The following is a 17335-nucleotide window of genomic DNA, read 5'->3' on the forward strand; positions in this document are numbered from 1 at the left end:
ACATTGGTGACATGAGTGATCACAACAGTGATAGAAAAGGTACAGTGGCAAACACTTCTTTCTTCACATCATTTAAGTCTCCTGATCCCTTTTCATTTTTTTACACTGGTTTCTCATAGGTTCCATTGTGTTCTAGGTGCAACTGAATTATTAAAACAAAACATCACTGATTGGATATTTAAAGAGAAATAGGAAAATCTTGATTTCCCAGTGTTTTGTCAGTAGGTCTACTAGTCTTCCTTTATTAGGTTCAGTAATTATTTGGCAGGGGACTGATCAATTCACAAACTCTTACCTAGCAAGTCTGCTTATGAAAGTACTAATACCTGGAAGTAGACTATTATACATGTTTGCTCTCAAGTTTTCTGGAGAATATGCTGTTTCTTCCCCCTTTGTGGGAACAATAAATATTTCTTTTTATTCTAGGTGACCTAGAGTATATTTATTTAACCAGCTATTTTTGTTATTTAGTTTCTCAGCAAAAGCTTGTTAATATAATAATTATCAGGACCATACCTTAGAATTTAACTCCTTTATGTTCAGATATAAAGTATCTGAATATAAAAAATATAGCAATTGCACAAAAAACCCTCCCAAGAAGAAATTTGTCACAGCTAGAGAAAGAGGAACTCAGACCCAAGAGCAAACTAGACAGCAGAGATAAGGATTTCTGTAAAGTATGTATCTAAAATAGATGACTTTGTGTTTTCCCTGCTCCTGGTTCTTCAGCTTTTCAAGGGCTGAAACTATTCACCCACCTTCCCACCAGCCAAGCGCTTTCACCTCAAATGAACAAATTCACTCTAAACTTGTCTTTCAATGCTCAATGTCATCTTCCCTCCCTATCTTTAAAAATGCAAACACTAGTGAATAATTTACAGTTTATTGTTACCTTAAATACAGTAAATTTAATATAAATTTGAACTGAAAATCAAAGCAGATTTCTCAAAATACAAAAGTCAATGTTATTTTGACTGTTCATTGCTGTTATTTAAAAGGAGATTGTGGCATTTCACGACTCGAACTCAAGTTGATGCAGAGACTCAAATTCAACTTTATTACAACCAAGCCCTTTTTAACCCCCATACATACAACATTCAATCTCATTGGTCCCTGTAAAACTCTCTAGGTAAATAGTCCAATCACAATGCTGCAGACCTTCTCACAACCCCCACATCGTCTGGCCTTCAACGCCCCAACTCATTGCCCCAGGTCTTGTCAAAGCACCAAGGCCTGTGAGCTCATTCCCAAACTGTTCTTCATGCAAATCTTATTGCCTTCACTCCCCACAGGAGATGGTCAACATACATATTTGGAAAAGCCATACAAAATACCGGAATCAGTCCTGGCAGTGTGATACCCTACAGACTAAGTGGTATATTTGCATACTAGCAGGCAGCCCTAAAAAAAATAGGTAAGACATCTTATTTACCAAGACATTGTAAATATCTTAACCCTTGTAGATACAAACATTATTTTAAACAGAACAGGCCAGACAAGTAACATTCAACAGAAATGATTCATGTACCAAACACACAATAAAATGAGAACAAATTTATACTATGAATGAAACATCTGGGACACTAATACCTGTAAGCACTTCTGAAGATGAAATTTGAACACACTGTCCAAAGTCAAAGGAATGTAAATTAAAGTTACAAATAATCACGCCGTTCACTGCACATTTGTCTAACATTTCTAATCTCATACAAATTCCAAAGGGTTCTGAAAAATTTAAATGAAACTACAACATTTCTGACAAGAATAACATTCAGTTTTCAGAATGATTCAGCTAATTATCTAACCTACATGCATCTCCATAGCTCAACGAGTCCACATATATGAATTGATATGTAAACGTATTACACATACTGTCCTGGGTTCAGCAGTAGCAGTCATTTTTCCCCTTCTTGGTAGCTGGTGCAGTGCAGTGTTTTGACTTTCAGCTCGGGAACAGAGCTGATAACAAGCGATGTTTTGGTTTGGCCAAGGACTTTGTGAGCCTCATGCTCTGCCAGGGAGGAGGGGGAGCCAGGAGGAAGCAGAGACAGGACACCTGACCCAAACTGACCAAAGAGGTATTCCATACCACAGCACGTCATGGCCAGGATGTGACTGGGAGTTAGCCGGAAGGGCTGGGAGACTGCAGGGTTGGAGGAGGTATCGGTCGGAGCTTGGTCGGGCTGAGGGGGGGCAAGTTATCGGTCGGCTGGTGCTGAGGTGTTGTATTCTCTTCCCTTGTTATTTCCTTTATCATTATTATCATTGGTGGTAGCAGTAGTGATTTGTGTTATACCTTAGTTACTAAACTGTTCTTATCTCAACCCGTGGGAGTTGCATTCTTTTCGATTCTCCTCTCCGTCCCTCCGAGAGCAGGGAGAGGGCAAGAAAGGGGGGGAAGTGAGCGAACGAATTACCTGACTGGGTTTAAACCACGACAGTTCTTTTTGGCGCCCAACGTGGGGCTCGAGGGGTTGAGATAACGACAGATCTGACCAGATTAATAGTCACTCATCACAATGACGATTTATTGGCTCTCAGAGTTGTTCTTATTGATCTCACAGCTTCAGAATGTTGTAACTTACGTAGAGCCGGTATTTGCTGTGTTAGTGTTTATCAAGTGTGGGGCCTGGGCTAAGGTTCTTGTCTCACTGTGCTTTATGGCAATGGCTTGTAATACGGGCGGGCTCCAGCAGCAGGGCGGGACGGACGTGGCCGTGGACTTGTACCTGGCCGTCCGGCTGCTCTTCACCGTCCTGGCCCTCGCCCTACTCTCCATCTTCGTGAGGCTGCGGGGAGCCGAGGGGGAGCGGCCCCGGGAGCCGGCGGCAGCCGAAGCGGCCCGGGAGAGCGGCCCCGGCGACCAAGCGGCGGCGGGAGCGGGGCCGGAGGCCGCGAGGGGACGGCTGCCGGTGGAGGAGGTCGGGGCGGTCGAGGAGCAGAAGGAAGCGGCTGCCGAGCAGCGGGAAAAGGCGGCGGAGGAGCCGAGCCCCGCGGAGGAGCCGAGCCCCGCGGCCGAGCCAAGCCCCGCGACGGCCGAGAGCGTTTCCCGGAAGCCGCCCGCCGAGCCCCAGGAGGATGCAGGAGACCACGCAGCATTTCCCAGCAAGGCAGAGGAGGAAGAGCTGGACTCAGGAAAAGAGAAGCTGGCGGTGGGAGAGCCGGCAAGCACAGCAGCTGCACCAGCCCCAGTGACAAGTACAGCAGCATCGTGTGAGAGTTCTGAAGGTTTTGAATGGCCTTTGGGTATCCTTGGGACCTGCCTGCTGATTGTGATGGGGATCAGCATGTTGGCACACACACAGACTGTGTTCTACCCACCACCATTTTGTCTGATCTCAGAAGTTAAGCAGAGTCAGGTTTGGGTCTTGTCTGGGGTTAGACGACGATATGGGGGGACCAAGAGATTTTCCCCAAGGCTGGACAGTCATGAGTGGCAGGGTGTGTGGGACAGTATGGGCAAGTATCTAGTCCACTGGGCCCCTCCAGTGCTTTGGAAGCATCGGAGATGGAAGGCAGCTGTATGGAGTCCCCAGCAACAAGCTGCAGAAACTGCTTAAGGGGACAGTGAGTTATTTTAAGCCTGGTGGGCCCATGGCACTTCAGGCCATCAGAGCAGAGATGCAACACAGAGATGGACTCATGATCGAGGGGTGGACTTAGCAATGGACACTATTGCCCAGGTTATTCACGAGTGTGAACACTGCACACAGTCTCTCCTGCTCTGGAAGACTGTTACAAGAGATGGAGCCTGATATCATGGACCAGATGGACTCAGCAGCTTTATAGGGACTGGTCCATGCACTAAGTTAAGAGTGCACTGAGATAAGAGTGATGGTATATTGAAAATGTGGGATCTGAGCATGACGTGAATGGTATGGAATAAGGGGTGGATAATGTCCTGGGTTCAGCAGTAGCAGTCATTTTTCCCCTTCTTGGTAGCTGGTGCAGTGCAGTGTTTTGACTTTCAGCTCGGGAACAGAGCTGATAACAAGCGATGTTTTGGTTTGGCCAAGGACTTTGTGAGCCTCATGCTCTGCCAGGGAGGAGGGGGAGCCAGGAGGAAGCAGAGACAGGACACCTGACCCAAACTGACCAAAGAGGTATTCCATACCACAGCACGTCATGGCCAGGATGTGACTGGGAGTTAGCCGGAAGGGCTGGGAGACTGCAGGGTTGGAGGAGGTATCGGTCGGAGCTTGGTCGGGCTGAGGGGGGCAAGTTATCGGTCGGCTGGTGCTGAGGTGTTGTATTCTCTTCCCTTGTTATTTCCTTTATCATTATTATCATTGGTGGTAGCAGTAGTGATCTGTGTTATACCTTAGTTACTAAACTGTTCTTATCTCAACCCGTGGGAGTTGCATTCTTTTCGATTCTCCTCTCCGTCCCTCCGAGAGCAGGGAGAGGGCAAGAAAGGGGGGGAAGTGAGCGAACGAATTACCTGACTGGGTTTAAACCACGACACATACTCTCTATCTTGCTTTACTAACTGTATATGTATATACACGGGGAGTACAAAGATCAATCCACCAAAAAACATACTTTAGTCAAAATCTTTTGTTATGAAATATTTTGGTTCGTATTACCTTGAAATCAAACATGTTTTTTCTGGCTTAAAATATTGTGTTGTCTTTTTAAAAAAAAAAATAGCTGAAATTTCATATTCAAAATTAACATAAATCCAGAATACATTCAAAAGTAATGAGAAAATAATATTTCAGTATTTTTAATACCTCTTTATTTCTAAGTTTATTAAGAGGAAAGGAAGTTCTCATAAACTTTAGCATATACAAAAATAAAGTGAATGCTCGGGTAATAACAGGTTTGAACTGGCTCTTCTCAAGATATATTTTTCTACTACAGATATAAGATCCACTTCAATGGATTTTGCTTCTGTAATGTGAACAGCCACATACATAATATGTCTGCTTGTAAATGGACAATGTGGGCCTAGAATTATGGCCATATGTTTACAGATTGAGAGTATCTGTAGTAAAATCAGCTGATGTTGATTCACATTATTCTAAATGAGAGCAAATTAAACTCATTCATTGCTACTGGCCTGCTCACTGAATATTTGACTGACCTGTTAGAAATGGTTTTATAATATTATGGGTCATAATGACATTTTCTTAACAGATACTTCAGTCCATTTTACATGTGTGAACATTTTTTTTAAATGAGATTTTAACTTTACATATTATGGGATAAAACCAGCCACATCTACAAATTCATATCTCTGGTGTTGCAGTTATCAGAACAAAGTTCAGTACAGCACATCCAAAACAGAATTGGATGTGTTGTATTCTATTAGCAATTATCAGACTATAGCATGATAGAAAGGGGGCCTTATTGAATTCATTTTTTTATGAGATTTATGCGTTCATTGTTTACACTTAGAATGTTGCTTTTACCATTTAAAGCCTCATGGTTCATACGTGTATTTTGGCTTAGTGAGGAAACTGTTAAAGTCCATCACTTAGTATAATATTTTTAAAGCTGTATAGTACCATATGTTTTAGCAATCACAGAAGTTTAAGGAGCTGTCTCAAAGTAAGCAAACAAAGCGGAATTAATCTCTGCTCTTAATACAAAATTACATCTGTGAAACATCTGAATCCGAGCTTATCTTTGAGTAACTGCTTATGACAGAGGTCATTTCTAATGGTTTAAAACTTCAGTCAAGATAGAGCTCACAGTTAAATGACAAGATCACAAGGAAGAAATGTTTAAGGCAGAAACTTCTTAACTCATATGTTCAAGGGGAGAATAAAGTAGCCACCATGTATCACCGGTTGAAGCAGGACAGATTTCTCAGACACAGAAAACGCAGAAGGCAATCACAGCTTAACAATTTCCTGGTGCCTTTCATCTAAACACCACTTAATACTAAACAGTAATGAATTAAGCTGGTTAGCATATCTACAAAGTAAGTACAGTAAAGAAGAAATGTACTTACGTTTTTGGCAGATGTCCTGGTACCCTAATGTTGACAATCATTTTAAGATCCAGAGCAACAGTTGCACGCTATCACAAAAAAAAAAAATACATATACTTTCCTAACCTAGAGTGCTTTGTGAGAAGCTGGAGGGAAAATACACTGAAATACTGCTGGTTGAGTAATTTTTAAGTTATACGGTTTTCTGAAAGAGGAATGTTCATGAAAAAAATAAATGTATTTTACAATCAATTCTATTCCTTCTGTTGATATACATTGGTAAAATCTCCATTTGTCAACTTTATGAGCTCCTGAAAGTCTCATTTCACAGTTTTAGAAATAAAGGACTAGTTAGAAAAACAGAAAAATGGAAATGCAAGTTGCAATTAATCTGTTCTGATTATTTAGTGTATGTATGCGCAACTCACAAAAGTAGTAGCTTGAATATTAAAAACATACTTGGACATACGTCCATTTCTTGTAAGGCTTGTAAAGAAGGAAAAATTATCAGCTTGTAATGAGTTTTAAGTCTTATGTGGATACCTTCACATTGATGATGTGTATTTGATTTCATAAAGATTTTTCTAGGATTCCCTTAATTTCTTTAGGAAATTTCAGTAAATGTAAACAAAAGAGTTGTCTGCAGGTGTGTATGCTCTAATGAAGCCCATCTTTACATGGTGTAAGAACGTCCTCTAACATCATTTCAAGCAAGTATGGAAAACTTTCTGACAAATTCTCTCAGCTAATCACAGTTACATATTTTCATAATTCTACTAAAAAATAACAACATTTAAGAACTGGACTTGGTCTGTAACATCCCCTTCATTTCAAAGTATATACCATCAGCTTGAATGATTATTTTAATTCTAATGCAGCAAATGCATGAGACTAAAGCATTTCTTAAGAAAAAAAACCTGCAAAATATTCCAAGGGTAGAAAAATATCAGCAACAAAAAGCTATTAGAAGCATTTATCATCAGAGAACCAAATTCTTGGCTTTGTTACCTTGATTCAACTATATTAAACAAGACAAGAACATTTTGTTAGATCTCAGCAATAAGATTTCTTGATGTGTCTTGGCAGGAAAATGAAATAACAAATTACTTTTGCAACTCACTGACACAAGTTCGTTCATTCTGTTTCTTTGCTCCTACAAACCACATGTTTATGGTTTTAAAATAAATAAGTCATAAATAACAACAGAACTAAAACTAAATAAGATCGTATATGTATTATCTCATTGTATACCTATCATCTTGATTATTTTTAAAATGTTTTTGGCTCACATTTATACAAAGCTCTCTTCCATATTTGTGCATAGCAAAAAGGAATCCACAAGTCTGGGCTTCACTAGCTGCTGAAAATCTGAATCTTCAAGTCCATCAGGACTCATAACTGCTAGTCTCCGTAAGGCTGCCTAAAAAACAAAATGACACAATTGCAATACTGCTAAGGTTTGACAAAGTCTTCATTAAAGGACTCCATATAATTATTTCTAAATAATTGCCAAGACTCAAAACTGAATGCTGCTAGTCTATAGACTCTTCTGATTTGTTGATCTCCCATTACAGTCTTCATCTGCAAGATTAATTTCCCCTCAAATACAGCTATTAAATGACAGTTCTTTTTGGGCACATTACTCTTAGAACAAAGCAGCAGGGACAGCATGGTGCCAAAGAACACAGAGGTGAGAGTCAGAGCACTTTGATTGTAAACCTATCTCCAGTCTGCTGCACATCTCATGCTGCCTCTTTGTATCTCAGCTCTCAGCTTTTGTCTTATTTATGAGAACTATAAGCCATCTGATTCAGAAAACATCTGCTGCTGAAGTTTTACGCAATGCCTGTAACAGAAATCTTTTAGATACTAGTTTAGTAGAAAGAAGCCATAAATTTCAAACCATTTGGGAACAAATAAAACTGCCAGTTGTTCTGATTATGAGGCTGCACAATAAAAATCACATTGATGTTACTATTATCTTCATAAAATCTCCCCTTCTAAGAAGGTTGCATTTTGTTGTTTTTCTTTTTTCTCACTGGTAAAAAATATACAACCATTAGATGCCTTCTAGGAACCTGACACGACACATGCAACTGAAAAGCAGGCTGGCTTTTCTCAAGAATAAAAATTGGCTTCTATTAGCAAGATCTGATAGTTGCAATCAGCTTATCTCTGTGCTGGTTGTCAGTGCAGCACTAACACAAGAGTTAATTATCTGCTTCAAAGAATACAAAAAGTAAACAACTAAGCTAAAAACACCAAATACTACAATCCCTCAGACTTTAGTAGCAACACTTATCAAAGCCTGAAGCAGCCAGTGTCCCAAGGGCAATGTTTGTGTCACATGTTTATCAGAAAGTGTCATCAGGTAGTTACCAAATACCAGGAGAAGCAGAACTGGTGACACAGGCAGGCAGGTAGCATCTCAAGTGACAGGCATAAATTCAAGGAATGTGCAGCAACAACTTCAATGAGACAGAAAAATCACAGCCTGGTTTGCTGCAATCACTCTGTGGCCTCTGCACAATTAACATGCCTTCTTGGCAGGTATGGAGAATAAACACAGCATTTCTTATGCTCCCATACTCTCTTCATCCTGAATGAATCCTACTTAAACAAGCAAAACTTTTCATGTGCTGGTACAAAGTCAGCAGTCAATCAAAGCTGCAATAACAAATTTGTACTTTTACATTAAAAATAAACAAGCACTGTCAAACAATATTCTTCAGTCTTCATTCATCAACGCCTATCTCCTAACCCTACATCACCCATGCCCACAGAACACTTTTGTCTTGCAAAATGCTAGATGAGATTACTCAACTCTGAGAGGTGACTGGGGCTCACAGTCCATACAGTGCAGAGCCAGCAGCTGGGATCTTTCTCTCAAGCACAGAAAGTGTTAACCTTTTGTTGGCTACTTCTTGGCTGAACACTATATTGTCTTGGAGGCTCGAATAGATAAAAAGGAGGATTGTAGTGAAAGCAAGACATGTCCTTTCCTCTACATGTCCTTTGGCCTCTACATATTTTCATCCATATGTGTGCATGCAGGTAAAGGGCTTGCTACCCCTGTGATTCAAGGCTTAATGCAGCAAACATATCATCATCAGAGAATGGAATTTAAGAATTACAGAAACATTGAATTCTGAAGTGTTCCAGTGCTCACTAATGTGAAGATGAAGCCATTTTTCCTTATGCGCTTAAATCTTCAATCAGAGGATAAGTAATTGACATCGTACAGGACTACACTTCAGGGCAAAATTAAGAGACACTAGTATGAATTCATTCCTGAAATACTTATGCCTTTTGAAATCTAAAGGACTGGGTTTTTTCTGCATTTTTCAGGATACGTATGAAATAAAAATTGAAATGTACCTACCAGACATGCCACTAAAACAGAATCACTGTTGTTTCTTTCGGTTGGTGATCTGCAAAGTTTAATTAGGCGAGGAATACCTGAGTGCACAAGAGTATCAGGAGAAATAATTTAGAAAACAAAGTCCTTATTTTGAGATGAAGTCTTGTTTTCTTTAGATGTTTCGTATATATCTTTCTTAGCAAATATGATATCTAATGCAAAGATGATACCTAAATACTCAAGGGACTGTCCACAGAGCTATGCAGTTCAGAGCAGACATAACTAATAGTTGTAATGTATAAATAAATACATACATTGTTTTTACCCACTATTGCTATTTCAGAGCGGAGGTTGTGACCTCCATTTCTTCCCTATGAAAAAACTCCAGCCAAAAGAATGTGTTCCTTCTTGTCAGGTTTATCACATCCGAACCTGCTGGGGTCCAAGTTTTCTGTCCACTAACGATGCTGCACAAGGGTTTAAATAAAGAAATGGAGTAGGCAGCACTATCAGTTGGCATAGTCTGCCACAGCTATGTGTTGGGTGGATGCTGCACCTCAGGTTTCTCTGGGAAATGAGCCAGAGGTTCATTTAGTGCGACCTCCTTAGTCACTCTCCGGACAGATTGTACAGTAATTTCTATTGCAGAAAGCGTACCAAAGGAAGCTAAAAATTAAAAAAAAAAAAAAGCTTCTCAATGACTGGCAGTTCCACCCTCTTTTTCAGTCTGCCATTAAGCTAGGAAACATCCTTACAGCTAAGTTTTACAGCTGCATCTGCCACTTCAGGATCTCGGCTGAGTCGTGCCAGTGTAACTGCAGATTTCTGCTGGACCCGCTCGCAAGCAGCAACTTCTGCTGAATTTCCTGAAGATGACTTTTCAAAGAGCATTTCTATTAAAAGTTGAACACCTAGAAGGATGTAAGAGCCATTGTTATCCTCTCTCCAACAAAAATACTCAGTTCAAAAAGGTAAAAGCAAAAAACAAGCTACGTAAAATACACACAAAATAAGGCATGACAAAAGCATATATATGGATGGTAATTTGGCCATCAGCATTCAGTCACATCTGCTCTGTGCATAAGTTTGCCTTCAGGAGGAAGTTACAGAATTCCTGGAACCAGAAAATGCACTAACTTCCCTCTTAACTTCTTGACTCTTCTACAATTTGGTATTTTAGATTTCACAAATTTATTTCAGTCAACTAAATGCAATTTTTTATTTACTTCTAAGCTAACCTGAAGGTAATCACTAACTTTAAAATATGTATGTTTCAGATGTTTACATGAAATTTTGAGTTGAATTAAAGGAAAGCAAAACTTTCTATTGCAGTTTATGCATATTTAAGCAAGCCTTCAAAAGTTCCTATCTCAGAATGTTTTAAGGGCATTTTAGGATGGAGAATCCTTTAATGAAGGAAATGATGACATTCTTCTTGGAGTTTACTGTGCAACTAACTCTTCACTTCAGAGGCCATAGTCATCTATGTCAAAATGGTTTCATTAACTTTCTGTTGCCTGTAGAAGTTGATATTCTTACTGTAGCACCACAAAAACAGGTGAAAATGTGATGATTTCTATTTTCTAGACTATTTAAAATGTAAGGAAAATTATGTGCTATTAGACTCCATATGCTATTAGGCATTCAGATTACTTCAGGTAGCATCAGAGGATTTTAACAATTAGAACATTTGCATACATAATTAAGAGAATTAGCATCAGAATCATGCAGCTAGATAATAATCAATCGACATACAAAAAACGTCAGAGTTGGGAAGAAAATATATCTAAACTCTCCAGGATTCAAGGGCCCTTCTCAGTTCGTGAATCTGGCTTCTGACCAGCATCTGATTACCGCAACATCAGGCAGAAACAAAAAGCCTTTCTACACAAGATGAGTGTCAACCCTTCTCAAAAGCCTGGAGGCAAATGCCTCTGTGTGAGCTTCCATTATAGAATGCATACACAAACTTTATTTCATCACACTGTGCTTGACAATTCATATGTACACCTCCACATAGTGCAGTATCTAGCATGAATTAGGCCTAGTTGGCAGAGCTGTTAGTATAATTTTATGAACTTCAATCAAGTTTCTGCCGTAGTAGAAATAAATATGATCACATACCTGTTCCCCCAGTAACAAAACATGTTTAGGTGTGCTCAAAGAAATAGCATTTATGGTTAACAAATAAATAATCTGTTAACCATAAAGGAGTGCAAAAGCTCCCAGGGCATGTCTGGATTGTGGGTATTAACAGCAAATCAGAAAACAACAGTACAAGTCAAACAGACTAACAGGGCATTCTCTACCCAATCCTACAATTACAGGCACCTAGGGTCTTGTCTGGGAAATGTTAGGGTCCTGCTAACAGTTTCTAGAAAATATTCTGGGTTAGGAAGTCCTACGTGCTTGCACCAAAAGGTCCGGGGCCCGCTCTTTAATGTCCAGGAACACAGGGAGCTTGGACCAGAGGCATTGCAGGAACCAACATGAGGACCTGAGCAGCCTCTCTCTGGGGCTGCCCATCCCTCCCATGTAACAAGGAGATCATATAAGAAATCACCATGCTAACCTGCCTTGCTCCTCCCCCTCACTGCACTGTCTTCTGCATGGGACAGGGAAGTCTGGTAATTTGCAAAATTACCTGTGATTAAATTTCTTCAGTATCCAGATCAATCCAACCTCAAGATTGTCACTTGGTTTCTAACTTCAACACCTATCCACCTTAACAAGGACATCAAATGCACACTACCTCTGTGCACACATGGATCACATCAAGCAAATTAGTTGTGCCTGATCCTTGAAGCCATATTTGTGCGCATAGACCTCAAAGTTTCCATTGAAATGCGGGAAGTTTCTAAATCCAATATTACGTGAGAATTGGCCAATTCTATTTCAAGACCCACATCTATGTAGATGCTTTCTGAAACCCTTTCTCACCTGTAATCAGCCATGTCTGAGATTCAAATGAATACAAACCATTCCTACCCAAACCTTAATTTAAAAAGTCTGGATGGGATATTCCTAGGACAGAAAAAGCAACATGTGAAGCTGCACTGTAAGTTAGAATCTCCTTCTCCTTCCCCAAGCTCCTCCACAAAAAACAAACAAACAAAAAAACCTAAAAACTGTCTTACAATATTTCTTGGCCATGAATTTGCTGTATTAATAAGGCAGTTATGTCTTCCTTTATCCCTATCCACAGATTTATCAATGTAACTTCTCAGACTTCTGGTGGACCTGTAACACCTAGGGTTTCTTTTTTTCAATATAACAAATTTGTCATAATATAATATTTAAAGAAGTGTGGAAAAAACCTGATAACATCTGCATAGTAATAAAAATATAATGTGTCAAAATTTATACTACTTCTAAATATGAAAAAAAGTGGCACAAAATGCAGGTATGCATGGCTCAGGATCAGATGACATCTTTCAATGTGTAAGAATTGCCAACTTATACAATGTCATTACCAGAACAAAGCTTGCTAAAACACTTTGTACTACCTTGCTTTATGTCTATGAATGTCACACACACAGAGAACATCAGCAGTATGGTCATACATACAAAGTTTTCTAAAGCAGTGGTAATTTATTTCAGTTACATAGAACTATCCCAAGCATTCATTTTGCATACTGCAGCAGTGTGTTATGTCCAGCAGAGATAGGATGCAAAACCACCTAATTAACGAAGCCTTTCTCCTTTGCCTTGTAACCACTACTTTCCCATCTACGCACATTCTCCACAAATACAGAATGTAATTCAGCTAAAATACATACCATTTCCTTGAATGATTTCTGAAGCACACTGGTCCAAGACAGACATGTTTGCCAAGATTGTTACCACCTGTTATTAAAAAGGGAAGAAAATATGAAGTATAGCCCAACAGTTCAGTAATATTAAATAGCACTGTGGCAGAAATGTGGCAAGCCCAATAAGATTGAAAAGCATTCTTGTAGGTCAACCATCTATTCCCACCTTTGTGATTTCTCAGGAGTCTTTATCTTACATATGACTGCTAACTGAAATCCAAACAAGAAAAGTAAAACCTCTTTTTCTCATGCTCCTATACTCGTGCATAGAAATCTGTCATATAGAGATCTACACAGCAGATTTGTTCGCTGGTCAAATTGTTAGAAAGAGGAAGGTAAAAATTTATAAATACCAACCAACTGAAAAAATATGGAGTCCTACAAAGAATTCAGCCAGGAGCTGCCCACCCTCAGGAAACAGTCCTGTAGTCACATTTCAGCTCGGGCGCAGCACAGCAAATGGCATATATTAGGAAGCATCAAGCTATTGCTAAGTTTCTGCTTCAGGGTTCAGCTGAAATGCTGAGATATCCTCACAACTGATTTGGAGTTTTGAGCTTTGATTAAAAGGAGAATTTAAGGAATATTTTTCCGTTCTATTGAAGCCTTAAGTTGTGTGTATGTCAAAGTATTGTCCCAAAATGAGATGGATTTAAAAATCCATTTATAACTTTTCTGAGCTAAGGCCAAAGCACATTTTGAGATCCTTATTTACAGAATTTCTTATCTAAAACTGCACTGTTTTCAAGACTAGGTGTAACTCAACCTGCTTACAGTCATGCAGCGAGCTGTTGACAGAGATAGGATCATGTGGAGCTGTTGGCTTTCAACCACCCATTTCCTTCATTGATATCATATACTTTCTCTCATACATCCTGCAAGACAGTCTTTTTAACTTTATCCTCCAAATAACTTGCTTTCTGCATGTAAAACACATCTCAGTATTAACAGCATATGTGAGGGACCAAATGATAAATGTTATAGAGCATTAGAAAACAAAATATAAATAATATTATTTCTTCAGAGGTTTTAATTTCTCTGTTCGAGTTAAGAAAAACTGACCAGCCTCAATGATCAATTTGAGACTGGTTATCAGCTTTTTAACAGCACAGTGTCAGTTCAAAAACAAGCAGACTTCTCAGACATAAGTAGGCATGAGATCAAACCACCATTCTGACCTCACTTTGCCATTTTAATAACAAGGATGACTCATTTTCATTGCTGTGACATAAAGGTCTTCCAGTTTGGAAGGTAGTGTTACAGTGTCATCTCTCTGAATAAATATACTTACTTAGGATGCAAATGAGTTGCTGAAACTCTACAGAGTGACAGGTAGAAATATGGTAACTCAGTGCATGTCTATGTATTTATTCCATATTAATTATTAGCTGTGTTTCAGGCAGAGTGTATATGTTTTCTCATTCTAAATTATATCCTGTTAATGAAAATTGCTTCCTCTATGCAGAATCTGTACCCCATGTGGCTCTCTAAGCCACAGATGAAGAATTCAATTAACCACAATTTGAATACATGCCAATTATTCCACTGCTTCAAGTTATTTTGTCTAATAAGTATTTTCATACATAAAAATATTTTGTGTGTGTCTTTTGACACCAAAAATATTTGAAGTTATATCTGTACTTCCTTTGCGTTGATTATGTGGCCCCTATATTTTGCAATGTATTTATGGACTAGCCTAACGGGTTTATATGCAACTTTCTCCAGAGGGGTTTATAAAAGACCCTTACCATCAATAATGATCAAGTTCCACCTATATTATCTTTTAGAAATCTTAATAGGACTTGAAAGGCAGTTAAAGCATAGATAGCTCTCTCAATATGGATACATTTTTCTTTCCTCAAAAAAAGTCACATTTTCCTGTGATTCAAACAAAGTAACATGAAATAGCAGAACCTAAACATGTAACAGACAAGCTGAACATGAGTTGTCTTTAAATGCTTTATTTCCCCTATACTTGCCTATTTTAAAATTCAGTATACATCTTCCATAAAAATTTCTTCTGCAATACAGACCAAAGTTTGAGGAAGTTTAATACTAAGGATGAACTCTCTAGAGGAAAACACAAACTTAAATGTAGATTCAATTTGCTTTGAAAAGTAACACTTCTGTGAGCACTGGTATTAATGAAGTCTCATTTCTCTTGGATTTAGAGTTGATCAAAAACCATAAACAGAACTTTTCCAGTGGCATCTCTCCCACAATAGATTTTTTTTTTTTTTGGTCTAATCATACCTAGGCTCATGATGCAGTTTTTATCTCTCTTTTCCCACTGTTTGGCTTCAAATTTCATAAAACCTTAAGTAGTCTCTCAAAAATAAGTGTAGTCCTGTTGAATCTGCAAACCAGTTCAGATGTTATTATGAGACATGGAGCCCACAGATACAGATGAAAGTGACCGCCTTAAGCCTCATTTCCACCAGGAAAATAGGTGAAAATTATTGGGAAAAAGACATTCCAAAGCCTCTTTTAGAATTTTAATGATTTTAAAACCATTGAGACACTTGAAAATATTTAACATGGAATCTCTCCCATTCAACTGCAGTATTTAGTGTCAATTTCTTTAATGCTTCAACTGTTCGAGACATCGCCTGTAAAAATTACACTCCAAGATTGTGAAGGACTGGCACCTTAGACAATTCAAGATTCTTGCAGGTTTTCTGAATTCCTAAACTATTCAATGAACTTGTAGTCAGCTCAATAAAAAAGAACATATTGTGAAGACAGGACACATGAGCTCTGATCATCTGCCAGTGCTATCATACCATGCAGAAAGTCTGTGCTGTAGCCACCCACAAGTTCCAGTACACTAGTGATATCTTGATATGTGGCATCTGCAGATGTACTATTAAGCAAAGACTGTCAGGGATTTTCCAGAGGAAAAAAAAAAAATACCAAAAAATGAAAGAAGTTGCTTCATCATATGTGGAATTTTTTAATGAAACAACTACATTACATTCTATTGTCAAAACTAATGAAGTATTTTTAGTGGACTGCCTTAGAAACTGTGTCTCAGGTGCTGCAAGGGCTGATCCCATTCAGCATAGTTCCCTGACTCAGTGCCTGGATGTCTGCTGAACAGATCTGTTCTGGAGCTAGATCTAGATCCATGGATCTCCAATATCTGTATTCTGTGAGAGCTCTTCGATAGACTAACCCAGGCCAGTGCACACTCTAGTCTCTGTCCTCCAGATCCATCAAAAATTGCAGGTGTTTCTCTATGTCAGGACTCTGATAAACGTGGTACCTGGTTTTCTGTGAGAACTGGCAGCCCTAAAACCACTGTAGTAATGTACACCATAGAAAAATAGACCTGATCAACAAATAATGAACTATATACATTTTTTGACACCAGATGAAAACCAAATTATTCAAAACAACCACAGGAATAGGCCTCTGGTGTTTATCCCTGTGTTCATCACCTACCTGATAACAATATGTGCTATGCACTATTTACCTAAACCACGTGGTAGTGAGTCACAGTAAAACACGAAATGCCAGGAAAAGAATTCTGACCAGTTTATGGTTTAGCACCTTTTGAAGAGGCACTAACTTATCAAAATAATAACATTCAGACGGTTCCACTGGGACTACTAAGATTTTTCACAAGACGAGGAGACAAAGTAGTTAACTTTCAGAATGTAAAAACCATACCCAAATTAAAGAAGCTTTAAAAGTTCACCTTTAAATCACCTGTTGGTACACAAAGTATGCAGATAGATTTGAGGGGAAAGCATCCCCCTTCAGATCCATAGGAAAATTCCCAGCTTAATAAACCTAAAAATAATCAAGCTATTTCACACTTTTCAAATGTCAGTACAAATTCATGTTGCTATTCTCACAGATGCCCTGGAAATTAATCTAAAACCTAACTAAAAATTTTTATTTTTATGGGCAATATAAGTAAACAGGTACCTCCTTGTAGTGATGTTATCATCCATTATTATAAAATTGGCAGCATTGATCTTGTTGGGTACTCCAGTAAACAAAATCTATTTTTATAACTTGGAAAGTGATTTTAGTTCCACATAGTTTGCTTTCACTCACCCAGCCTTTGAAACATACTGAATTTGTCAATGATGAACCTTCCTTTTCAGTTCTGTAGTCTGCTTTGCACTGAACCATAGGAATTTCAGTTGTCAAGAGTGATTTAAATTCAAGAAACCATGGTTAATTAAGAACCTTTAGAACAGTTTTGTTCAAAAT

At 38.8% G+C, this 17335-nt stretch overlaps 1 protein-coding gene across 1 annotated transcript in view; it reads right to left on the reverse strand.

The window, feature by feature from the left end:
* Positions 1 to 6421: 6421 nt before the first annotated feature.
* Positions 6422 to 17335, reverse strand: part of INSC (INSC spindle orientation adaptor protein) — a 103852-nt gene continuing 92938 nt past the window's right edge. The window contains exons 10-13 of the mRNA XM_062608919.1: positions 13079 to 13145; positions 10055 to 10210; positions 9321 to 9397; positions 6422 to 7358 (exon numbers count right to left, since the gene is read on the reverse strand). Coding sequence (XP_062464903.1) covers positions 7230 to 7358; positions 9321 to 9397; positions 10055 to 10210; positions 13079 to 13145 — 429 coding nt within the window. The 3' untranslated portion in view covers positions 6422 to 7229. The remainder of the gene's footprint in view (positions 7359 to 9320; positions 9398 to 10054; positions 10211 to 13078; positions 13146 to 17335) is intronic.

The sequence above is a fragment of the Pezoporus occidentalis genome, unplaced genomic scaffold (assembly GCF_034315485.1).
Source record: "Pezoporus occidentalis ecotype Australia unplaced genomic scaffold, CSIRO_AGI_Poc_V1 ctg131, whole genome shotgun sequence".
Classification (NCBI taxonomy): Eukaryota; Metazoa; Chordata; class Aves; order Psittaciformes; family Psittacidae; genus Pezoporus; species Pezoporus occidentalis.